Source organism: Salmo salar, chromosome ssa14, assembly GCF_905237065.1.
Source record: "Salmo salar chromosome ssa14, Ssal_v3.1, whole genome shotgun sequence".
Taxonomy (NCBI): domain Eukaryota; kingdom Metazoa; phylum Chordata; class Actinopteri; order Salmoniformes; family Salmonidae; genus Salmo; species Salmo salar.
In genome coordinates, this window is record NC_059455.1 from 41,049,595 (window position 1) to 41,075,486 (window position 25,892).

The window sequence follows — 25,892 nt, forward strand, 5'->3', positions numbered from 1 at the left end:
AGTGACTCCAAAATGACACAATACATTATTTACCATTAATTTCTATTGGGCACAAAATAATCTGAAACACAACCAAAACAAACAGCAAATGGATCCAACCAATGTGTAGTCACAAGCTTAATGTAATCATTGCGTGCTATGAATATGGGACCAAATATTAAACTTATGACTACTTTAATACACAAGTGAATTTGTCCCAATACTTTTGGACCCCTAAAATGGGGGGACTATGTGTAAAAAGTGCTGTAATTTTTAAACGGCTCAGCCAGTATGGATGAAAATACTTTCAAATTACAGCTAACAGTCTGCACTTTAACCTGATATTCATTGTATCATTTCATATGCAAAGTTCTGGAGTACAAAGCCAAAACAACAACAAAAAATTTGTCATTGTCCCAATACTTTTGGAGCTCACTGTATATGCATTGACACATGGAATAGCGAAGGGCTAGCGTTATTGGCTAAGACAGAGAAATAGCTTGGCAATAGTACCAATTAAATGAAAAAAGGTTAAAAAGTTAAGCAATTAATGTTTTTGTCTTAAAAAGTTATGGTCTTTTCAAGGCAGCTTTGGGGTTGGAGAATGATTTTGCACATGGCAAACCGTGGGTCACAAGAGAACATAGTGGGCTTCATTAGGTAAAAATACACTCTCACAAGAATCTCTTTTAAACAAACCCTCGGCCCTCTCATTTCTCTTTATGGGGTTGTGAGTGTGTGGGTCTTTATTTCTAGGCCACAGTGACCTGACTGAGCCTCCTGCGTCGGTGCAACACTGCCAGGAGAGTATCAGAGATATCCCTATACCATAGACCATACAGGTAGGGAGCACAGGCCCTGGGCAGTAGCATCAGCATACACATATTGACAGTGTTGATCCACACGCGGATATCCTGGCTGACCTCCTGGCGCTGGTACAGAACCAGCTCCACAGTGAAGACCAGGCCCGGGCTGAAGTAGAGCAGGAGCAGAACCCCGTGGGCCAAGAGGGTGACCCGGGCCCGGGAGTAGCGGCTCTGCCAGATGCCCTGGGTCTTGGTGACCCAGTAGAGACGGCCGTAACAATACAGGATGAGCAGCGTGCAGACAACGGCTCCCATGGTGAAGTAGATGTGAACGCCCACCATCATCTCACTGCCCATCTTGCCTATGGAGATGAGAATGAGACACACCTCTGACCTCTGTGGGGCGTTGTCCTCCATCACCTCCATGACAATGACCAGGGAGAGGGGGTACATGGCGGCTAACAGCCAGACCCCGACTAGGATCTTTCGGGTACGGGCCGGGGGGAGCAGATCGTGGTAGTGGAGTGGCCAACGTACCGCCACGTATGTATCCACCACCTTTAGTGTGACGGTCAGCACAGCACAGCAATACGCCACGGCGGTCACTGCCGAAACCAGCTCACAGAGTACCCTCAGCATGGCTACCCCCAAAGTATTACAGACTACAGTAACAAGGTTGAGGGAGAGGAAGAGCATGTCTGCGGCCAGGGTGTTAGCCAGGAGGAGGTAGCGGGTCTCCTGGCGCAGGGAACGGGAGAAGAGGATGCAGGCCAGGAGGATGGGGTTGGCCAGCAGGGTGGCCAGGGTCAGGAGGGAGGCAGGGATCAGGAAGAGCTCCAGGTGCCAGCGCTGCAGACTGTCATACCACTGGTGTGAACTGTTGGCCATGGCTGCCTTGTTCTCTGATAGAACCATCTGGAACTGTGTGGTTAGATGCTGGGTCGTATTCATTACTGCACAGTGTAGCAAAACGTTTTGCAATGGAAAACGAAAACAAGTGTTACTTAATGGACAAGATCAGGTAGTTCCTCCGTTTCAGTCCGTTCTCCTCCGTTTGGTGCCAAGTGAATACGACCCTGTGGATTCCCCTCTTGCTACCTGTGGATTGAAACAGACAGTACTATAACTCTGTGGACGGGTGCAGGACGCCTTTCCTAAAGATGGTCCTTTCTTTCTGTGGCAAATCAGACGGACTGAAACAATGGTAAAAAACGTAATCTAAAGTTAGAGCGGGCCTAGCCTTTTACCAGTGATTTAGAACCTAATACATTTTATTATGAAGGGTATACAATTGATGTATCTAGATATCAAAAAGGTTGCTAGATCGAATCCCTGAGCTGACAAGGTAAAAATCTGTCGTTCTGCCCCTGAACAAGGCAGTTAACCCACTGTTCCTTGGCCGTTATTGTAAATAAGAATTTGTTCTTAACTGACTTGTCTAGTTAAATAAAGGTTATATAAAATAAAAAATATGGTTATCTCAGTCTTTTTGGCTGTCTAGGAAAGCCTAGATGTTTTCTTACAGTAAGATGGAGCGATTTCAACCCCATTTGACCCTCTATATGACTGTCAGCGTGTACCTTAATTAACAGACTGATTAAAACAAACAGCGGCGTTCATCTGAAGGAGCTTATCTCTGCATTATATGGACACAGGTACTATGATGGAGAGGCTTCAGCAAACTAGTTTATTTCAAGTTATTAGGTAAACATTCTTCAATATAGCAGATAGCTAATATTTCAATGGAAAGTAATCTGCTCTCCCTCCCCCTCCCTCTCTCTCCCCCTCTCTCTCCCTCCCTCCCTCCCTCCTTCCCTCTCTCTCTCCCTCTCTCTCTCCCTCTCCCTCCCTCTCTCTCTCTCTCCCTCCCTCTCCCTCCCTCTCTCTCTCTCTCCCTCTCTCTTTCTCCCTCTCCCTCCCTCCCTCCATCCCTCCCTCCCTCTCTCCCTCCCTCTCTCTCCCTCCCTCTCTCCCTCCCTCCCTCCCTCACGCAGGCAGAGCGAAGATGTCATCTGCTTTGCAATTTACACAAGATATTTAAATGAACGTCAAGATTAATCTCGCATGAATTCAAATTCTAAACCAGTGTCATAATCACAGTCTTGTCTGTGAACTTTGGTGTCTAAATACACAGTTACTATGTTGATTTACAAGGTACGGTTCCACCACCTTTAGTGTGTCAGCACAGCAATAATTTAGGCTACATCATCTGTTCTCCCATCCAGCGCCTACTCTGTTTAGCTTTAGATAGATCAAGAGACATTCAGGGTGGTATGGCTGCTAAATATCCATTATTACTCAACTCATAGCTGCCAGTCATAAAAAATATATATACATTTTGAATGATATAGCAATCTATTTAAAATAGTTGATCAGTTCACACCTTTCTATTGATAATTATTTAGTGACAAATTATCTAACCATTAATATAAATTATGATTTTGACTTTGTCACATCAGACTTCATGCTTTAGCTTCTTAATGCAGTTTTAATCAATAAACTGTATCATTACAAAATAAATGTTCTCCCTTGTCTACAACATGAACACAAAAGGAAAAAGACAGTCAAGTTTAGACACAGCTACACCTATCGACAAGCGTATCGATCAACAAAACCCAGTCAAGTTTACAGACACACACCTATCGCCAAGCGTATCGATCAACCAAAGTCAACGTTTCATTAATGTAACCAGTTCCCGTCAACAATAAATAAAAGTCCAAAGTGATTTTCTTACCTAATTTTCAAAGTAATGGCTGGCATTCATCCATTAGTCTTAATGCTTCTATAAATCAATGATCCAGCGACTGACTGACTGCACCACTTGCCTTATCAGCCCTGATGCACTGTCTGTTGACTCATAGAACATAACACAGGGATGTTTAAAGACATGGCCACTTAGCTGTTTCACAGAGATACGGGCTGCGTCTCATTCCAGGAAAGTATGTATCCTCCACTCCTGCCTTACTCCCCATCACAGATCTGAGAAACATGGTTCGTGTAAGTTTAAGTCAACAGTGCCACTTTCAGTTTCCACCATATTGCTTTCACCCATAAAACCCTATAAGGTTTACCAAGGTTGAAGAGAGGAGGGGAAACAACTTTGTGGAAGGAAATGCAGCCATAGATCATCAGTGAATAGGATCACTCTCCCCCTCTCATCCAGACAGTTGGGACTAAACTAACAGTGCAGGTGTAAGCCATGCCAGTTCAGAGTGTTCTTATCCATTAGCACTCCTGGTGTTGACATCATCTGATCTCATATCCGGAGGGGACAGACACTAATGACTAAGCCGCCATATGCTGCCTGGGGTCATGCCAAACCTGACAGGGAACACTATGGTGCTGGGGCCAACCCTGACAGGGAACACTATGCTGCCTGGGGCCAGGCCAACCCTGACAGGGAACACTATGGTGCTGGGGCCAGGCCAACCCTGACAGGGAACACTATGGTGCTGCAGCCAGGCCAACCCTGACAGGGAACACTATGGTGCTGGGGCCAGGCCGACCCTGACAGGGAACACTATGGTGCTGGGGCCAGGCCGACCCTGACAGGGAACACTATGGTGCTGGGGCCAGGCCGACCCTGACAGGGAACACTATGCTGCCTGGGGCCAGGCCAACCCTGACAGGGAACACTATGGTGCTGGGGCCAGGCCAACCCTGACAGGGAACACTAGGGTGCTGGGGACAGGCCAACCCTGACAGGGAACCCTATGGTGCTGGGGCCAGGCCAACCCTGACAGGGAACACTATGGTGCTGGGGTCAGGCCAACCCTGACAGGGAACACTATGCTGCCTGGGGTCAGGCCAACCCTGACAGGGAACACTATGGTGCTGGGGACAACCCTGACAGGGAACACTATGGTGCGGGGGGCAACCCTGACAGGGAACACTATGGTGCTGGGGCCAGGTCAACCATGACAGGGAGCACTATGGTGCTGGGGCCAGGCCAACCCCGACAGGGAACACTATGGTGCTGGCATCCAAGTGTCCACTTCACTTTACACTAGTGTTGCCATGGATACCTGGACAGGTGAATAAGCGAATAGGCAGTCAGGTGCAGTTTTGAGAATGAGATGAAAGTTGTTGCCATCCCAACAGAACATGTTCATGGGTTTTTACAATTGTGTGTTTGTTCAATGAGCGGAGAGTCATTGATGGCAGACACTGTATTACTAAATGTTCATACAACAGCTCAATAACAGTCAAAATAGTCAAGCAAAGGCCAGCAATCAAAATGGAAATACTTTATTTCATTTTTTTCAAGTGATAAATAGCTAGATCATTTTAAATATCCATTCTGTTTCAGATATCACCGGTTCCTCCCAGTCTTTAGCCTCATTTCTTTCTCCTCTGCCTATAGCCACTTTTCATATCTTCCTCATCTTCATCTTCTCATCATCATCATCACTGTCAGCTCCCATGTCCCTCTCCTGCTCATCATCCTCCTCCTGCCATTCTCTCGCCATCAGCTTCTGAAACACCTTAAACTCCTCCTGTGTTGCCATGGCGATGTCAGCGAGGTAAGTTTCCTCGGTGACGGCTAGGATGTCTTTGAGTTTGGGGTTGACTATGAGAGTCTGGCCCTTCTTGTCTGGGGTTTGGTACAGTCCCCTGCGCTCCAGGAAGCTGTGTCTGCAGCGTACTTCCTCCAGGGTGACACGGAACAGCTTGGACTTCACCATCTCCGCCTGCTTGACCCCCATGCGGAAGTAAGCGTACTGCCGAGAGGGATGGGGGAAAAAGGTGTAAGAACACAAAGAAAACTAGTGTGAAATGTTCGACATAAAGGACCAACATACTAAAAAACATATGCTTAGTGATCTGCTTAGTGAAGGCATTTGTAGTTTTCTTGCAGCTGGAGCTTTAATTTCTTTACTGTCCCAATAGGGAATTTTGCATTGAGAATCGTATTTTACCATGGCAAAAATGCAGTGGTGTAAAAAGTACCCAATTGTCATACTTGCTTAAAAGTAAAGATACCTTAATAGAAAATGACTCAAGTAAAAGTCACCCAGTAAAATACTACTTGAGTAAAAGTCTTAAAGTATCAAAAGTAAATGTAATTGCTAAAATATACTTAAGTATCAAAAGTAAAAGTATAAATAATTGTACATTTCTTACAGCGTCATTATCTTGTTTTTTAAATTTTATTTACGGCTAGCCAGGGGCACGCTTTTGGGTGTCAGGGAAAATGTATGGAGTAAAAAGTACATAATTTTATTTAGGAATGTAGTGAAGTAAAAGTTGTCAAAAATATAAATAGTAAAGTACAGATTCCCCAAAATACTACTTAAGTAGTACTTTAAAATATTTTTATTGATGTACTTTAGACCACTGCAAAAATGAAAACACGAAGCCAAACTCTAAAAACCTGGATCACAGAGAGTTGGGCCGGTTGTAAACTTTCTCTCTCTGGCCCTTTGCAGTATGGAGAATGGAATGTCTGGGTGTTACAACAGAGAGAGACCTTGCAATACTTTAACATCAAAAGGTTGGAAACAATATTTCTAATGTAAATGGTTGGTGGGGCTCCAAACAACAATCATGTCAAATCAGTTGTTGTTTTGTGATATCATTAAGGGCGGTATAACTAAACAACAGTAACTCCACAAATGTATATGAACCAGTTATCAGATTTCCATCTAAATGTTTTGGAACTTATATGATTAAATATGAAACTATTTGTGAGAAGATGAAATATGATTTAAGCCACCTAAAAGAGATAATTGTTTTTCCTAAGAAACTTTTGCCCAGTAATAACCATGCCCGCGTGAGCACAGACATTGTGGCAACGTGATGGAACCGCCCTCCAAGGCGAGTGCGTAAAAGGACTCCTAATGAAATTGACATTACACCAGTACATTGCCGCGTTGCTACTGGCGTGTAAAATGGTTTAAAACTACTAGACCAGTACATTGTCGGTATGCTACTTGCGTGTAAAATGGTTTAAAACTGCTAGACCAGTAAACGTGCAGTGCGAGCTGAATACGTGACAAATGATCTAAAACTACAAGACCCCTCTGTAACTCGACGAGCGAAGAAGACTAGACTAAGACACCACCTGCAGCTCTGCATGTAAAGTAGTCTAGAACTTTGGCCAAAGACACGAGGAAGATCTTATCAAACGACCATTGGAACGTCTGATGTATCCATCTAACAAACACTTCCAGAACAAAGAAAGCCTACTACTACAACTGTGGACATTGTAACCTCTGGTGGACAACCAGAGACTTTGTCGAACTATTCGTCACAGATGGATCGAGTGGTTTCAACAGAGATGACAGACAGACATCTTGGCGTAAATAAATACATTAAAATTCTTTTCAAATGAGAGGTCGTTCATGTTCAAAGTATTCACATTCCTATGAGCGTATTATTCAACTGTATGTACGATAGTTGAATTCCTTGGTCTCTCCTCCCGCTCTTTCTTTCCCCACCCCTTTCATTGTGTAACAAGCAGTCATATCGGGTTAGTCCACTAGGGACTTTTCATTGCATTATGTTAGTAATCAACGTATTATCTTTCCTGTGTGTGTGTGTTTATGTAATTCTGTGTGATTATTTAGTAAATAAATAATGAAGCCAATTTGTGTATCGCTGAATCATCATTTAGACTAGGGTTCCTGCAAATTTGAAGTCAACGACGTTCAGAATGAGACTGATATGAGGTAATAATAATTCATGGATGACTAATATCATAATGATATGTTATCATACATTCTTGAGTTAATTCGGGAAACGGTAACTCATTAAAAAAACTTTTTCCATGGTGCCCCAAGATTGCTAATGAGTTAATTGTTACATGAATCATTTAATCACGTAATAATTAAACATAGTTCATTGATTTCATGAAATAACCGCCATCCATTAATGATAGCCACATCACAACACTGCTGTATGTAAAATACTGTGTGCTGTAGCCTGGAAAATAAATATATGTGACTCTGGATGACAACATAATGTTTGTTTCCAACATCAGGGCTGTTTTCCTAAAGCAGTTAAATGTGCTATGTGTTTTGTTTCTTTGCCACGATACTAACGAGTATTGCGATAATGGTATTGCCCCGGTCCAATATTTTGGTATCAACCACATCCATATATACCTGCGTCCTCTCTCCTCATCTTCTCAAAACCCATTGGATGAGTGAGTCCCTCCGCTCTGACCTCATCCAATGGGTTTTGAGAACGGGGTGAGAGGAAGACAGTTCAACAAGGATATTAGATGGAGTATCTCCATATAACTCCCATTGAGTGTGACCTCTGACCTGGAACTTGTACTCCAGCTGTCCCAGGTTGTCCTGCACCACGGCTGGAGAGTCTCTGATGATGTCAGTGGCCTGCTGGACCGTGAAGGCACACTTCTCCCTGAGGAACCTGGCCACCGTGTTCACCCTCCTCAGAGGCAGGGTCAGGATCTGGGGGTAGTGGCTCACCACCCGCTGCAGACTTCCTGGAAAGAGACAAACAGGGGTTACAGAGCATCCATGGAAAATGGATGGAAGATGTTATGCACATATACATCCAATGCAGTGGAGGCTGCTGAGGGGAGGAAGACTCATAATAATGGCTGGAATGGAGTGAATGGAATCCAAAACATTGGTTTGATACCATTCCAGCTATTGTTATGAGCCGTCCTCCCCTCAGCAGCCTCCACTAATACAATACCTTTTTGAATATTGTAGATATTCCAAAAAACACACATACATACATATTTAATAACAAATCACTTACATCAGTTAAGCAAAGTATAATTCACAGGCTCTGACCTTCAAATGATAAATTACACTGCACAAGCTGTGAGAATAGAGCGCTAACACAGGTTCATCCTCTCACCTTCAAGCAGCCCTAGTCTCCTCAGGTTGTCCATACGTTGCTGCAGCTGAGTGCCCTTCACGTAAAACAACTCTGGACACTTCTCCAGGACTTTCAGCACACTAGATGGGTTGAGGCCCAGGACGAACAGAGCCATGAGTGTGGAAGAGGCATGTTCACTCTGCCCTCCTCGACCCTTGGTTGCTGCCTCTAAGAGTTGATCTGCCTGCGTGTCTGTGAAGCCCATGTCAAGTAGAGCCCGTATGGATAGCTCCCTGCCCGGCTGCAGTTGGAGCTGTGACAGGTCAGTATGTTGATGCAGGGTGCTAGTCTGGTTGTGGGTGGAACAGAGGAGTCTGCATGTCATGAAACCTCGTTGTCGTACATTGTCACTCCCAAGGATGGTTCTTAGGTTCAGGACAGGGCAGGTTGCATTTCTCAGGGTCCATTGCAGAACCTGCAGAAAATAACATGGTAAAGTAGCAGATGTGTAACTGGAAATGAAAAGAATGGTAGCTCGGTGGTTCACGTTGTAACATACTGTTCAGACAAGGGCTATCAGGTCAGGCATTCAAACCTGTGGTGTCAAAATACATTACTTGACCGAGCTAGCTGTCGAGCGAGCTAGCTAGCTGTCGAGCGAGCTATGTAGTATTGATGTTCAAAACCGTTAAACTGTGAAAGTGTTACTATGGTAAAAAAATATATAACTCCATTAATTCTTCATCATAATTAACATTTACATTGTATCAGCACAAAATCTCTAGAAATAGTTAAAAGTCGATGCCAGCTTACCAGACGTCCGGTTGCTTGAACGCTCATGTTTGGCCGTCTGCAAAATATCTCCCCCTAGACTTGTGCACTAGCATAAGAGACGGTTCCGTCCATAAAAATCAACATTGGTTCTGCCTCCTCCTTTCAAGTTTCACAGTATAATAACAGTGCATTTATACTTGATATGAAAAAGTAAAGCTAGAATCCTCAAATTCAGAGCTATGGATGCTGACCAGCCATGTCAAAAGTATAGTTTTAACCATGTTGAGGGTAAACATTGACATGGTTTACACAAATTGGAGTTAAAGCTTATATTTCATGTTCTGATGGGGTATGACAGTTGAACAAAGCTCATGAGGCGTTTATAACTTTAACAATTTGTATGCATACACTCCCCTACACATTTATATGGACAATGAAGCTAAAGCGTTTCATTCCGCTCTATACTCACGCATTTTGGATTTGAAATAAAATGTTTTATATGAGGTGACAGAATGTCATGAGGGTATTTTCATACATGTTTTACTGTTTAGGAATGAAAGCATTTGTGTATCTATTCCCCCCCATTTGAAGGTAACAAGTATTTGGACAAATTCACTGAGTGTATTACATTTAGTATTTGGTCCCAGATTCCTAACACAAAATGACATTAAGTTTGTTAGATGCATTTGCAGTTGGAAGATGCATTTGCATGTAATATAGTCATTGGAGTGACTTATTTTAAAGTGTTTGAATACAGTTACATTAAAATGTGGATGCTACCGTGACTCCAGAAAAATCATGAATGAGCGAGAAAGTTAGACAAATATCATACCCCCAAAAAGGCTAACCTTCCCTGTAATGGTGAGAAGTTAACATGTTTTGGGGGCATGCTCTTCAAGCATCTAACTTGATCACAAACAAGTTGAGTCACAAGCTTGATGTAGTCATTGAGTGCTAGGAATTCAGGACCGAATACTACTATTAACTAAATATGCTAAGTGAATTTGTCCAAATACTTATATCACCATCAAAATGGAGGGACTCATACTTAAAGTACAAGACCCCCGCCAAAAAAGATTGCATTCTTCACCGTCGCCTCAAAACATTCTCAAATCAAAAATGCTGCAAGAGACAAATTAGTTTTAGCTTCATGGTCCAAATAAATAGGGGAGGTGTTTATCAAGACCCCCCCCAAAAAACATTTTTGCAAACGAGGATTCTAGCTTTAAATATTTGGATATTTTATTTGCAATGTTAAAACGGGAAACAGTCAAACTGAAAAGCATACGAATTAAATATTAAAATACTGTGAAAGACTTACAATTTTGCAGAAACGACAAGCATAAATAAGCAGTTTACACCACTACTTCTTTAACATAATTGTTTAATAGAATCAGACAACAGATAAAAGCAAAGTGAATCATCTGGCCCGTTGGCGAGCAGTGGCACCTAAATCAGTCAACCCTCTGCTCGAGGCATCAGTGCATTTTATATTTTGAAGTGAAACTGGTCTTCAGTTTATGACCCATTATAAGGCTTTGGCAGCTACGCTACATTCATTACCCAATATACCACAGTCCCTCTAATAAATAGATTACAGCAAATAAAGGCACCCGTAGGTGTTGTATGTTCAGCCCATTATTTTGCTGTACCTCTTTGGTTGTATTCATATACATAACTTCAAGGATACATCTCCCCCCAAAATCCACATTCTAAAAATGGCATTTATTTATTCTGGTAGTAAAAGCACACTTGGTATTTAGAGTCTCTTCAGTCAGTCCAGGTCCTGATATATACGATGACGGGACCTGGGGTGCATCTCGAGTCTAAAATGGTTCTCCCACCCCTCGTCTCCTTCCCATAGGATAGAGAATATGGACAGAGGTTTACAGATCAGTGCATATGAAGGGAAGGAGATCCAGGAGAGAGGAAGTCAGAAGATTAAAATGCACCACTGAAGTTCACTCATTCATCAGAGAGGTACTTCATGAGCTCAGTTGTCATGGCGGCCATGGACCTCTCATCGTCATCATCAGAAGGAAGTGAAGAATCATCTCTAGTGTCCGGGTACAAGCCCTGGCCTAGAAAGTCCCCAGGAACAGACTCGTGGTACTGTGGGGGAGCTGTGAAGACAAGAGGAAAGTGACTATGGGTAAATATCTGATGTCCTAATACGGACACTGTACCCTACAGACTAAAGTGGCTGTCGTTTGTTTAGCTATTGGGTGATAAGAATGGAGAGAAGAGGGTCTCGTCGCCTCCACTGACCGTGGCTCTTGCAGTAGGGGAACACTCCCTCCCAGCTGTAGTCAGCCAGGCAGATGGGTTGGCGAATCCAGGGCTGCAGCAGGAGCTGCTCCAGGGTCATTCTCTGTTGGGGGTCAGGCTGCAGCATTCCTGACAGCATAGCATGCAGGTCTGGGGGAGCACAGGAAGAGGTCAGACACCATTCATAGCACTGTTTAGTAGCAGGGTTGTGGAGAAGGAAAAAAAAAAAAAAGAAAGTGAAATTGCCCATTTGTTAAAAAAAAAAATATATATATATAATCACTCTCCTGGGTAACCCGGTATTTCCCGCCAAAACCATTACAGCATATACACATGTCTGGATTTGAGTGGCATGAAAACAAGCTGGATGCTACCTGAGGCAGATGAGCCCTACATTAAAATGTATGAGACCAAGTTTGTGCTGTTATACAACACAGAAAAATATATAAGTCTATAGATGTATGCTCTTGGGTAAATAAATGAAACAAGCTTGAGTAATCTTGTGTGTGGACTATTATTTGACTGGAATTGCACACCTCGTTCAACCCATGAAGTTGAGAACAAGCGATGCTGGTGAAGGACATGTGGCCTACAAAGTTAAACATGTGCTAGGCTATAAAATTGTAATTAGTAGGCTGACAGCCTACCTTTCATGTTGCGCAATGTGCATATTACTTCATTCCTTCCCCAGTTAAATTAAAGTTTAGTTGTCCTCATTCTAATGACATTCTTGAATAAGTCGCTTATCATCGAATGGTCGTGTTTTGGCCATCACGCGTTCTCACGCTTCAAAAGGCAGAGTTTTTTGCTGCTGCATTTAACATTCAGAATCCCTCAGTTCAAGAAATGCTAAAAATACAAATAAAAAAGTCCCAATTAAGGTATTGTAGTAGCTTTTCCTGGGACTCCACAAGAGCTATATAAAAAGAGGCCAGAGCAGAGCATATTGGGCAAGAGTAAAACGGTTAGAAGTGTATATTTAACTAATGAATGACCGTTTAATATACAAGGCTGTTCTGAGGGCAAAAGGGGGGTGCAACGCAATATTAGGAAGGTGTTAATGTTTTGTACATGCTGTATATCCATCTTGATTAGCCATTTGAGGCAACTTGAATGGAATTGATGCTAGAGGATGGCAGAGAGCGAGTGCACACGGATTTAAAGCAACCAACCACAGGTGCAAATAAAAAAAATAACTTAACTCCCAAACGGCAGATAGTGATGTGTAAATCAGAAACAAAATTGGATGATTGCGCATGCTGACAACACCAATTTATATATAATTTAAACAGTTCCATTACATGTCATGCTGTTCATAGAAACAAGTTAGCTTTCAAGCAGTTATTTATCCCAGGAAATCTAAATCTTGGTAACCGGTACCCACTATTACACCAGTTTCTGACTGATGTCCTACCTGGAGAGACAGGGAAGGGGGACTTGAGTTTGGACTGCAGGGTCTCCTCCATGTCACAGAAAGGGTTCTCACCGAACAGCAATGTGTAGAGCAGCACCCCCAGAGACCACAACTCCAGCTCTGGACCACTGTAGCTACGCAACACAGGGGAGGAACCCACAGTAAACAAGGAACCCACAGTAAACTTAAAAATAAAGGGCCACTCTCATTTATGGCATTTCCTAGTTTATAGTTTTATAAAATCATGTTGCAAAAACGGTTTTGTCCTAACAGTTGTGTATACTACCCCCTCAGCCTGCGTTGGCCTTAGAAGTGGCAGTGTGTGTGTTTATAGGGATTTTTCTGCATTAAATTTTTTGGGGAATGGAAAAACACCTTGTATAAACTTAAAATGACTAAAACAAGATAACACATGTAGGAAAAATATAAATCTTGGAAAAATAACAGAAAAAGAAAAGCTTAACAGCCAGGAAGAATTTAAAATTCCCAAAACAATGAAATTAGCAGTATTGATTGTGTTATGTTTAAGCAAAACACAGCATTAGCCATGGCAAAATGCATAGAATTGCACAAAATTAGATTTAAATCAAAATATCAGCTCCATGGCATAATGCTGCTTTTGCAACAGCGATCCTAATAAAATTCCCAAATAGTGTATAATTGCAGGTAATTGGCTTAAATTCAGACATCTCTACACCGCCAAGATGGGGGCCTCTAAAAAGTTTATTTAAATTCAGCCACGCCCCATTGCCACGACTCCCGTCATGCCCCTGCTACGCCATCACCTAAGCACCTTCTTGATCCAGAAAAAAAAACGTGTACTTACGGGTTGCCCTTCAGCACCTCTGGGGAGCAGTACTCCAGTGTGCCACAGAAGGTGTAGAAAAGCTTCCCTGGAGCCAGCGGGACAGCAGAGCCAAAGTCTATGAGTCTGATGTGGAACTCTGTGTTAATGATGATGTTCTCATCCTTGATGTCCCTGTGGAGGATGCCTTTGTTCCTCAGATACACCACCGCTGCCACCAACTGGAGGGGGGGGAGAAAAGGAGATGGTGAGACAGAAAGTGGTGACATTTCACACAATACGCATCACATTTTTCCACCCATATTCTGTTTCCTTTCTACACACAGGTGCAAAAAGGAAAAGCACTCATTCTTCCTCTGTCTCCCCCTCCTGTCCCGTACCTGTCTGAAGATGTAGCTGGCCAGAGGCTCGTCCAGCTGGGGCTGTTTGTCTATGAACTCAAACAGGTCCAGACCATCCCCATGCTTTTCCATCACCATCTGGAAGTAACCCTCGTTCTCAAACACCTCCAGGACCTGAGACACACAGATGAGAGAGAATAAACAGATAAATGTTAGGAAAAGAGCCTCTAAACTGTTTAGTGTAGAAGGGTTGTATTATTCTGTATGGAGGAGATGTGGGTTACCACAGAACCACATTAAAAACATGGAACAAACAAACTAAAAACATTGTTGCCTTGACGATGTTGTGGTGTGTCAGGCGGGTGAGTATGGCGACCTCCTGGCTGACGCGGCCCAGCACGGGGTCATCCACCCAGCATTCACTGACTATCCTTCCCTTCCTGATAAACTTCACCACCACCTACACACATAGGAGGGACAATCACACTTTAACAATATTTGAATACACAAATCCATGAGTTACCTTTCCAAAAACTGAATCTGGATGCAGTGAAACCTTGTAAGCATGAAACGCCCACATTGCGGTCATACAGTTACCTGGAATTCAAAGTTGAGTCACATTTTGTATAATTATTTAATATATATATATATATATTTTTTTTAAATACACTCCCCTACATAAAGACAGGTTGTGGTACTCATAAGGTGGGAGAGTGGTTGGTCTTCATCTTTACTAGTAAAAATGGAACGAGTCCCCAGTCAGTCTCACCTTCTCTCTGTCAGAGCGTCTGCAAGCCTGCCACACAAAGCCGAAGGCCCCTTTCCCCACGGCGTGGAGCGGCTGGTACAGCTCTGAGAACTGGCCATCGCATGCACGGGAATGGTCCAGATCCAATGTGGAGAGCAGTGCCTCACCGGCACCGCCACGGCTGGCCTCCAAGATCGCCTGAGTCAAAATATACAAATAAAGTGCCTTCAGAAAGCAAACACACCCTTGATTTTCGTTTTGTTGTGTCACAGCCCAAATTTAAAACATTGTGTTTGTCACTGGCCTACATACAATGTCAGTGGAAAAGTCTCAATTTTTACAACAAAAAAAAGAGCCGAAATATCAATAACCCTTTGTTATGGCCAGTCTAAATACATTCAGGAGTAAACATGGCTTGAACAAATCACAAGTCGCATGGACTCACTGTGTGAAAGTGTTTAAGATTATTTTTAAATGACTACCTCATCTCTGTACCCCACACAATTATCTGTAAGGTCCTTAAGCAGTGAATTTCAAAACAGATTCAACCAATAAGACCAGGGAGGTTTTCCAATGCCTGGCAAAGGGCTCCTAATGGTATATGGGTCAAAATAAACTAAAAACAGACATTGAATATCCCTTTGAGCATGGTGAAGTTATAAATTACAATTTGGATGGTGTATCAATACACCCAGTCACTACAAAGATACAGGCGTCCTGCCTAACGCCGTTGCCGGAGAGGAAGGAACCGCTTAGGGATTTCGCCAAGAGGCCAATGGTGACTAAAACAGTTTAATGGCTGTGGAACAACATTGTAGTTACACCCCAATACTAACGTAATTGATTGAGTGAAGAGGAAGGCTGTACAGGAAAAAAAATATTCCAAAACATGCATCCTGTTTGCATTAAGGCACTCAGGTTAAACTGGAATTAACATCATGTACGAATACAAAGTGGTATGTTGGGGAAAATCCAACATCTGAGTACCACTTCATATTTTCAAGCATGGTGGTGGCTGCATCATGTTATGGGTATGCTTGTCACTGGCAAGGACTAGGGAATTTATGATAAAAGAAGAGGAAAACCTGGTTCAGTCTGCTTTCCAACAAACATAACTTTCAGCAGGAAAAAAAAAAAAAAAAGTCAGATACACTGGAGTTTACCAAGACAACATTACATGTTTCTGAGTGGCCTAGTTAAAGTTGACTTAAATCAGATTCAAACTCTGTGGCAAGACTTGAAAATGGCTGTCTAGCAATGATCAACAACTTGACAGAGGTTGAAGAATTTAAAAGAACATGCAAATATTGTACAATCCAGGTGTGGGACTTACCCAGAAAGAGTGTAATCACTGTCAAAGGAGAGTAACTTGTTATTCAATACTACCTAATCAAGATTGCGTTTTAGTTCACAAATATGACAATTTTTCACCCAGTTTGACTAGAGTATTGTGTAGATAAAATACAAAATGTAAATTTTTAAATTTTAAGCTGACTTTGTAACAAAATGTGGAAGTAAATGTATGCAGCAGAATACTCATATCTTAACCAGACCAGGTAAAAGCAAAAAAATCTGTCAACCTGTCCAAATCAACCAAACAATTAAATAAAAAGGTGATTTTCCAGATTAAGCAGGAATTTACTGACCTCTCCCAGACTGAGTGAGGATGAGTTTTGTAGTGAAGCTCTGTTGCTGTAAATGCCACTATGATGCAACATGGCCTCCTGCTGTCCAGGCCTGCTCAGCCACACACAGAAAACACACCTGGCCCCATGAAGCTCAGCCCTACGGATCTCACACTGCACCTCTGGAGGAAAGAGAGGGAGAGGCTATGATTAATCCTCGTAGTTCTAAAACCAACTTTGTAATCGAGTACCACAGAGCTGATTACACACACCATCTTTAGGAGTTGCTCTAGACCTGGAAGCTCAGCTCTTCTCAAAGATAAAAGCTAAGTGAGAGCTTGTGAAGAGGTACCAACCGATTCTTGTTCCATCCCTGTGGTAAACACTGCCATCATAGCTCCCCTCTGTGATGTGCTGTGGGGTCTTGGAGCACTCATTCTCCTGCTGCTTCTTAGGGGTGGAGGTGTTGGGAGGGGCATCCGAGATCAACTGCATCTCTCCATTGATCTGTCTAGAGTCCTGGCTTTGGACGTTGTGGAGAACAGAGAACACAGCCCACTGGTCACGTTCGTCCTCCCCCGCCAGTCCTTTTAATTGACTGTTCCGGACCTCCACACATCCAGGTCCCTCTTCCTGGTCGGACTCGACCACGTACGGTGAAGGGGTACGCAGGAGCTCGGCGGTATCAACCGAGGTATGGGAGAAGTCATCGTCACCTCCAACACTACGCAGCTCTAGAACTCCACTCAGGTTCAGGTCGGCCATGGCCCGGGTTACCAGCTCCCCATTGGTGTCCAGGTCCAGGTAGCAGCTGGCCGAGTCCACAACCTGGGCTGTCCGAGAGGTGACCGCCGTCGGGCTGGACCCCCCATGACACCCAGCCCACTTCTCACAGAACCCTGAGGAGGAACGGCTGCCCAGGGAGATCACCTCGAAGCTGGAGTCCTGCAGGGCTGACAGGTCACATGGCTGCTGGGGGTCTTTGGCATGGTATGGGGTGGGGCGGCAGGGCCGTGCTCGGCTGCGCTCATCCATGGTTGGAGTGCCTTAAGTAATACAAATAACACGTCTACATTAAAGCCCATTCTCAGAGGAAAATTTGAAGTGAATTTGGATGTCAAAATGTTTTTGTTAGCTAATTCATACCTGGTCCCACCCCACTGAGGGGCTGCCCTCCTGGGCTACAGGTTGGAGGGTGAGTGAGTGACAGGCAGAGTACCTCGCCTCTCTCCACCAGGGCAAAGGACTGTAGCAGGTCGTGGGTGTCATCTCCACTGTCACACTGGCTGGGACACAGGGCAGCTTCTTCCATCAGTTCTGCAGTGTCATCAACCCTGTGGAGAGAAACCTAGTTAGGCACCTAGCCCCTACAGAAACACTGACAGGTAGGCCCCATCCCATATCAACCGCTATCATTAAACACTTCATGTAGATCCACAACATTTTTATTAGGTTAGCAACTGGCCTACCTCCAGGCCTCACCTGCTGACTTTGATCATTGCCTTTAAGTTTGTCTGATTCATTCAAGTGGGAAGTCAGGTGTCAGAGGTAAAGGTGGAAATTAAAACCAAAGGGAACAGGACACCCCCACATTACATGGTTATTTCAGGACTGAACTTGTCCATAGGTGACTTACCTGATCATGGGTGTGGAAGTAACCTCCGGAGGGTCCAGGGTGGAGGGAGTGCTGCCCTGCTGCTCCAGTCTGGTACTGGAGCCAGTGAAGATCCTGCCCTTCCCAGTGGAGAGGTTTCTCCCCTGTTCTGCCTTTTGCACCATGGCCATGTCAGCTGCCAGCAGAGAGCTGGGGTCTAGACAGCCAGAAACAATTATTTTTATTCAAATCTAATTACTCAGGATTGTTATTCCCTTTTGACTGCATTACTTGGATTCTGGAAAACTACGTGATTTGACAAACCCAGTGAACACAAGATTATCACATGTAAATGATGCATGAAGAGGCAGAACACACTGACAATGTAGAAAGGAAATGCATTTCATGAATAACACGAGCACTAGTAACACTTCAGAAATGCAAGTTAGTGATGAGATCCAACCCTTTCCCTGCTGGGGACCTTTGTGCTAGCCCAGCACTTACACATACTATCCTAATTTGAGCACCATCACTGCACAGCAGGAAAGGCAAATAGTGTATTCAATGTTTAAAAATCTTCTAAAGTAAAAAAAAATCTCCACTTAATTGTCAGACTTAATGTATCCCAACTATAAATGTATCAACCCCTACAAAAGTGTCCATTAATTATAATTCAACATAATGCACATTTCCTGTTGCTGCAGGATCATTTCCCTGTGAGAAACTGGTCAAATTAAGATGTAACATCTGTACATAATTGGGATAGTCAAGGTCTTTGATTAATAGTTGACTAGCTGAATCAGGTGTTAGTATTAGGATGAACAAAATCCTGCATATGTAACAGTGTAGGTTCCGTCTCTCTCTTCGCCCCAACCTGGGCTCGAACCAGGGACCCTTGCACACATCAACAACTGACACCCCACGAAGCATCATTACCCATCGTGCCATAAAAGCCACGGCCCTTGCAACGCAAGGGGAAACCCTACTTCAGGTCTCAGAGCGAGTGACGTCACTGATTGAAACGCCATTAGCGCGCACCACCGCTAACTAACTAGCCATTTCACATCGGTTACACATACACTACGACAGCCATCAAGAACTGAGGGAGAAGAACACTGCCCTACGATGGAGAGAAACTAAACTACAGATGAGTCACCTGTGTTGGAGGGGTGTGATGAGCCAGTGTGTAGGAGCCCACCCCCTGGTTGTTGGGGTAGGGTAATGGCACCATTTTCCAAGCCACAGAACCAATCATAGAAGGCAGGAATCAGGAACGTGACATCCTGTAGGACACATGACAAAGACAGTTACAATTCACATCAATAAGGAAAACTTGAATTGGAACGGGGTTTACTTTCTGAAGCGACCCCAACCCTGGAGTAGAAACTAGAGCTACGTTACAGAACCCTGTACAGCTTGTTGAATCTAGAGGACCATAAAATGAGTCTCGTTTGCGTCAGCCAATAACTAAATACAATGAAGGCCACAGAGTTCATAATTATGATACTAATGAATATTGTGTGTATTAGAAAAGCATTGGCTGACTGGCTAAAAGCCAATGGTATATCAGACTGTATACCACAGGTATGGCAACATATTTTTACTGTTTCAATTACATTTGTAACCAATTTATAATAGCAATAAGGCACCCGAGGTTGCATCATGCATAAGAACAGCCCGTAGCAATGGTATATTAGCCATGTACCACAGCCCCTCAGGCCTTACTTCTTAAGGGGGGGGTAGGCTGGGTTTCTGTATAGCACTGACATTTGCTGATGTAAAAAAAAAAAAAAAAAAATGAGGGCTTCCTAAATACATTTGATTGAACCAGAGTGTATGAGAGAAGTTACTTTAATACCTTCCCCTGTAGCTCTGCATTCCCAAAGCCCAGGAGACTGAGGGACAGGTGGTTGTGGATGCTGTTGATAGAGCCATCAGGGTGGAGGGTGAGGAGACCGCTAAGAGGGGCGTACACCCACACCGTCCCAGAATAGACCAGCCCCGAACCAGGGGAGAGGAGGCTGCTGTTCTCTTTAACTCCTGACGGACAGCATGACACACAAACAAGATCTTTAGATATCAAATACTGCTTTTTTGTGTGCAAGAAGTCTTTCTTACATGCACAAACTACCTAACATACACACACAAACAATTCTATGGTAACATTTCTCAGAGATCGGGAATGAGAAACCTGTTCTACCAGAGGACAGTTCCTTTCCATTTTCACAATGTTCTGGCTGTGGTGCTCTGCAGACTGGGGAGGAGATGGGGGAACCCTGCTGGTCCTCAGGTCTACCAGGGGTGTTTTGGGGTTCTGGGCAGCCCAACCCCTCCTTCAGCTGCTGGGGTTTCCCACACACCACTGCCCCCTGGAGTTTAATACAGAGGAGGAGGGAGGTGCCCCCCCTGCATCGACTGGACACCCTCTGGACCCTCAGCATCTGAGGGAAGGGAGATGTTACCTCAGGGTTAAACCAGTGCTCTATATGGGGCAGAGGTGTGTGTGTGTGTGGACTGACCTTGGGCAGAGCACGGCTGTGGAGGGGGATCTGTAGAGAGGGGATCATCTCTCTGATAGACATCCCTGTCAGCTCCTCAGTCTGCCTGTAACCATGCAGATGGGCAAAGGCCAGGTCACAGCTCAAGATGCTCCCCTGGAAATAAACGCAGTCGCTCATTGAGTCAGGCTACAGAGGCCTTGTGGTTGTATTTATTAGGCACCATACTGAACCACAGACAGGGACTACCTGGACTTTTATGTTTCAGAACATGTGCTATGTGCCCTTACAGAACATGACCCAGAAATGACTTTTGCAGGATGTCAGCTGCCACTGAACCACATCTTGGAATGTGTGTAACTTACATCTTGTGAGAAGGAGACAAGGGCTGAGATTCTCTCCACACGCTCCATCATGACCAGGCAATGCTGTCCTTCCTGTGACTGTCTCTGGGTCCATACAGACACTGGGACCTCAGTACCACGCTGGCTCACTGCATCCAACTTTACAGAGAAGAAAACAGGAGTCATCTCAATGCCGTGATCTAAGGACGTGAGATTGTCTGTACTCTTAAGCAAGACAGAAGAATAATAATTTGACATGAAACAGAAGGCTGTGCAGAAGGAAAACAATTAAGCCATTATTTGCAAAATCATTCTTACCACTTTCCCAGACACCACTGCTACATTTCCATCTGTCTGAAGACACCCCTCACTTAAAGTTTCTTCCAGGACCTGATTGGTCTTCTTCAGGAAGCAGGACAGCTTTTGTCCAATCAGATCATTGCTGGTGCACTCAAACAATGTGCATGCCTTCACATTTGCAGACAATATCTGAAAAAAATAAAAAAATAAGTCTCTTGTGCCAATGATCCCTCTTTAGCCGTGAAACAAAGACTTCTACATAAATTATAAAAAGCTTCTTAGCAAAGAGAAATTTCTCAAGTTAAAATTTTACTAGGACAGTCAGAGTGGGGAGGGGAAAACTGAAGACTAGCTGTGATTGGCAGAGGGGTTTGGAACTCTTGTTTTATTAACAAAATGTACCACCTGGTGATGTCACCAGGAAGGCCAAAACCCCATCCCACCATAACCAGCTGAAATTTCAGGCAGTCTACGCAGTTCTTACACTACAATGGCATTATCACAGTATTATTCTGACCTCAGTGTGGAAATGTATATAAAAATAAAGGAACACATTTGACTAAGCCTTTAAGTTTCAAGTTCATATACCTTTAATCTGATTTCAAAGCCATTTGCATTGTGAGAGAACATTTGAAATATAGCCCAATTGCAGTCATATAGTGACCCTACCTTTGTGCTCTTGCAGTCTACAGTGAGGACTGCCTTGTTGGGGTTGTGGACAGCTGGAGGTCCTGAGAGCGCAAAGCCTCCTGCACAGGTCAGCAGGCTGAGCAGGGTTCTGTCTGACTCAGACAGAGTGGACAGCGAATCTGACTGGCTGTGTGATCCTGAGCCATGCCGGCTGGGGATCTGAATGTCTCTCATAGCCACAGAGCTACAGGAGTTCTGAGAATCACCTAGAGAAAGGAAGGGGTTACGATGTACAGTATAGGATCTTGTGATGACAAGCTAGAACAAACAGGTTGACATGAACTAGTAATGATAGTGTATAAGCCTGTTCCCACTGCGTTGTGATGCCACGGCCTCTTTCAATTGTGTTCTGGCTAGAGACTACCATCTCAGCTGTAAGTAAACCTGCCACACACACACACACACACACACACACATCACGGGCATTGTGTTTGACAGTCCCATGTTAACTCCTATCCCACAAGTATGAGCTAGAGGGAAACACCTGAGGGTGTATTCATTAGACAGATTCCGTTGTAAAAAGTTCTACAAACAGAAAACATTAGGCAATGAAAACAAGTTTATTCGAGAAATTCCGGTAGGTCCCTCCCGGTTTAGTTCTTAGAATAAACAGTTTCTGTTGCAAAACGTTTAACAGACCAAACAGAATCTGACTAATGAATACACCCATGAGGCAGTTGCAGGAAGCACCCAGACACACCTGCTATGGATGCAGGAAAACGCCAGCGTTCTAGAGCCTGGCCCTTGTACAGTGGCCGCCCGACACATGGATAGGACTTGTTTAGGTCAAATGAGTCATCCTCCAGGAGGTCCGAGGAGTCATCCTTGACAACATAAACTGTGTCCCCTTTAGCACGAGGGTTGCCTTGATTCTCTGTCCAACGGGACTCAGTCCACAGCGACATTGTGGGCTTTGGTCTATGGAAAGGATGTACGTTATTCAGCTTTAACAGAGATGGTGTTTCTGGTGCAGTAAAACTTTGTTGTCCCCACCCTAGCTCTGGTCCAGGGCGTCGTACGCTCTCACTACTTCGCTGCTCTCGTGACTGGCTTCAATAGCTCTGATTTATTCATTTTAAACCTTTATTTTAACTAGGCAAGTCAGTTAAGAACACATTCTTATTTACAATGACGGCCTATGAACAGTGGGTTAACTGCCTTGTTCAGGGGCAGAACGACAGATTTTTACCTTGTCAGCTCAGGGAGTTGATCTAGCAACCTTTCGGTTACTAGTCCAACGCTCTAACCACTAGGCTACCTTAACATGCATCGCGTAGTGAACATTTCGTATTACTCAATTTCGTATTTGGGAGGAACGTCGAATGACACCCGGCGTATTCTGAGAAATGAACTCTAGCAACATGTTTATTCTGGTAAGTAACCAAAGTATAGTGACGCCAGTCACGCCCTGGTCCGGAGTTCGCTATTCCCATTCTACACAGGTAGCTAGCCATCAGTTAGCTTGCTAACGTTAACTACTACCACCTAGTTAGGATAGTTAACGTTTTTTTTAAACCAGGTAGGCCAGTTGAGAACAAGTTCTCATTTACAACTGCGACCTGGCCAAGATAAAGCAAAGCGTTGCGACAGAGTTATACATGGAATAAACAAAACGTACGGTCAATAACGCAATAGAGAAGTCTATATACAGTGTGTGCAAATGAGGTAAGATAAAGGGAGGCAAGGCAATATAGGCGAAATAATTACAATTTAGCTAGTAATAATAGATGCGTTAAAAACGTGTGAATTAGCTTCACACCAAATTAGACAATTCACTTTTACCGGGCCAAAACTCACCTTTTTATTTGTAAACCTGAAATGAGCGTATTAGCAAACTAGCTCGCTAACAGCTGTGTTGACTTTTCCTTGTTGTATTGAAGTTGGTTGCTAAGGAAGAGTTGCCACAAAACCCGCCGATTCCTAAAGTTACAGGGAATGCACTCGCAACTGTATCGAGTTTAGTGAGGACTTCGTGAGTAGTGGAATGCTAAATATTATCTTGGAAAGATACACAATTTTGTGTTGTTATTTTTTTAGATAGTCTGGAAAAGTTTGTAAAGCGCGGGCTTTCAATCACTCGAGGTATGAACAGCCAATCAGAGAACTATTATTCAAAGTCGTTCAGGGCAATTATCCAATAAGTGATGCTCATGGGAGGAGTCGATGGGAGGGCTGTTTTTTTCTTCTTCTCCGTGTGAATTTCCGGCAGACTAGACGCTGTGTTGCATATTGCTGCCTTTCTCAGGTCGGAGTGCGAATTGCACATTTTGGTCAACAAAAATGGAAAAGGGTAATGGGAAAATCTTAAATTGCACCATCATCTAACCCTGCACTTATACACTATCCTCAAAAACCCACCCTTCCATACTACTACTTTGGCCCTGAACGATCCTACACCAAGCCATCGGCCTGGGAGGATGGAACCCCTTCTTTCAAAACTTCCTGTAGCCATTCTGCACTAAAAATCTCTCACACCTAAATATTTATCTGCTATCACATCTATCTTCTGTGATTTCCACTCCATCAGTGCAGTGCAATTAATCACCATCGCTATAAACGCAAGAAATCTAACCTTACTAAAACTCATCTGCTTTGGATCTCTCTCTTCAGGCCTACTCACTGGGGGGATCCCAGTCGAATCACTCACCCTTGGGCTATCCTCTCTTCACTACCTCAGGATAGGACACTTTTTGCCCCACTCCAACTCTGGCAATCTCATCATGTCTCTCTCTCACAGGGCACTTCGTATCCCCAGCTGCATGGGCGCCCCCACAGTTGACATATGCCCTCCTGCATAATTCTCACATCGTGGGATCTCCCTTCTACACACTGCTGCAACATGTCTGAATCCTTGACACCTAAAGCACCATAGCGGGTTCGGAACATAGGCCCTCGCAGAATAGCAAATATAACCTAACCTGGCCATATCAGGTAGAAACTCTGTGTAAAAGCTCAACAAGACAGACAGGGTATTCTCAGTCTCGGCATTGCCACAGGGTCTACATCTCACCAAATGGCTGGCATCACAAACACTAGGAATATTATTTTATATTTGATCCACCTCTACATTCAACACTACCCCACTGATCACCCCTTTGAGCGGTGCCCTGCTCCGGAAAGCAAAGCACGGTACAGGTTGAGGCCCGAGACGCGTGACGCAACGCGCTCGCTTCCTCTGGGTGGAGGATGCACAAAAATCTAAATAATTCCACTTCTCGAAACTTTCAAAGATTGAACCATTCCAAGTGTGTCCTTTATCCAGCTTGACACAACGTATGGGTCGGCCAAAAAGAAGGAATCTACTCTTTCCAAACATGTCACTCCTACCGTCCAAATTCATCTCCGGAGGATTCTTAGGGAAAATGTTGGAAGTCTCCACTACACCTCTCGCCACAAGTAGACTCACTTCATCCTTGTCTGGCTCAACTTCAGAGAGCTCACGACTGCCGATGACTCCATTTCGAGATCCTCAAGGTTCTCAAGAGAGCAAGTAGACCTATAGGTAAGTTTACTTTGTTCATACTCAGGAGAATAAGAAGGTATGTACTCAGGAGACGAAGATCTGTACTCAGTAGATGAAGGTTGCATTTCTTTTGGAACCGGGCTGCCTCCGGGTCGTGAGTCAGGTGCCCCGTTCAAAGCCCATGGTGAAGTCGGCTCAAAACAAAAGTGACATAAATAAGCACGTGGAGTAACGAGTAGGATTCTGTGTTTTCACGTGCAGAAGTGATTGCTTTAAAAAAATGCTTTATCTGACTTCCCAATGAAAACTAGTTAGAAAATTCAAACGTTTATTTGATAGAAAAGAGATGTTGTATGTTTCTAGACGATGCACCATGCCGCCTTGTGGATAACATGACAGAGCGGCGCAGATTACTGTTCCATTTGAGAAGGGTGTTCCTCCCTCAC

General features: G+C 44.0%; 3 protein-coding genes across 5 annotated transcripts; all 3 read right to left on the reverse strand.

Moving 5' to 3' along the window:
- Positions 1–731: 731 nt before the first annotated feature.
- Positions 732–1,736, reverse strand: LOC106569648 (probable G-protein coupled receptor 148). Its single transcript, XM_014141207.2, has one exon. The coding sequence runs from the start codon at positions 1,734–1,736 to the stop codon at positions 732–734; it is 1,005 nt and encodes a 334-aa protein (XP_013996682.1).
- Positions 1,737–5,017: 3,281 nt separating this feature from the next.
- On the reverse strand, positions 5,018–9,529 carry mterf4 (mitochondrial transcription termination factor 4). The gene is made up of 4 exons (XM_014141206.2): positions 9,396–9,529; positions 8,622–9,057; positions 8,054–8,238; positions 5,018–5,506 (listed from the first exon to the last, which is right to left on the reverse strand). The coding sequence occupies exons 1-4, from the start codon at positions 9,420–9,422 to the stop codon at positions 5,156–5,158; spliced, it is 999 nt and encodes a 332-aa protein (XP_013996681.2). The 5' UTR covers positions 9,423–9,529; the 3' UTR covers positions 5,018–5,155.
- Positions 9,530–10,573: 1,044 nt separating this feature from the next.
- Positions 10,574–24,070, reverse strand: pask (PAS domain containing serine/threonine kinase). Of its 3 annotated transcripts, none has more exons than XM_014141210.2 (20): positions 23,781–24,070; positions 22,684–22,901; positions 21,963–22,189; positions 21,312–21,482; positions 21,015–21,152; positions 20,671–20,805; positions 20,352–20,592; positions 20,010–20,191; positions 19,308–19,434; positions 18,194–18,368; positions 17,704–17,891; positions 16,914–17,603; positions 16,579–16,739; positions 14,954–15,130; positions 14,519–14,644; positions 14,224–14,358; positions 13,865–14,064; positions 13,039–13,172; positions 11,625–11,774; positions 10,574–11,479 (listed from the first exon to the last, which is right to left on the reverse strand). In XM_014141210.2, exons 2-20 carry the CDS (start codon positions 22,886–22,888, stop codon positions 11,322–11,324), a joined length of 3,720 nt encoding a protein of 1,239 aa, XP_013996685.2. In that variant the 5' UTR covers positions 22,889–22,901; positions 23,781–24,070; the 3' UTR covers positions 10,574–11,321. The 3 variants fall into 3 exon arrangements, with proteins under 3 accessions (XP_013996685.2, XP_013996684.2, XP_013996686.2); XM_014141209.2 differs by having other exon boundaries at positions 20,343–20,592; XM_014141211.2 differs by lacking the exon at positions 22,684–22,901 and having other exon boundaries at positions 20,343–20,592.
- Between the last annotated feature and the right edge of the window lie 1,822 nt (positions 24,071–25,892).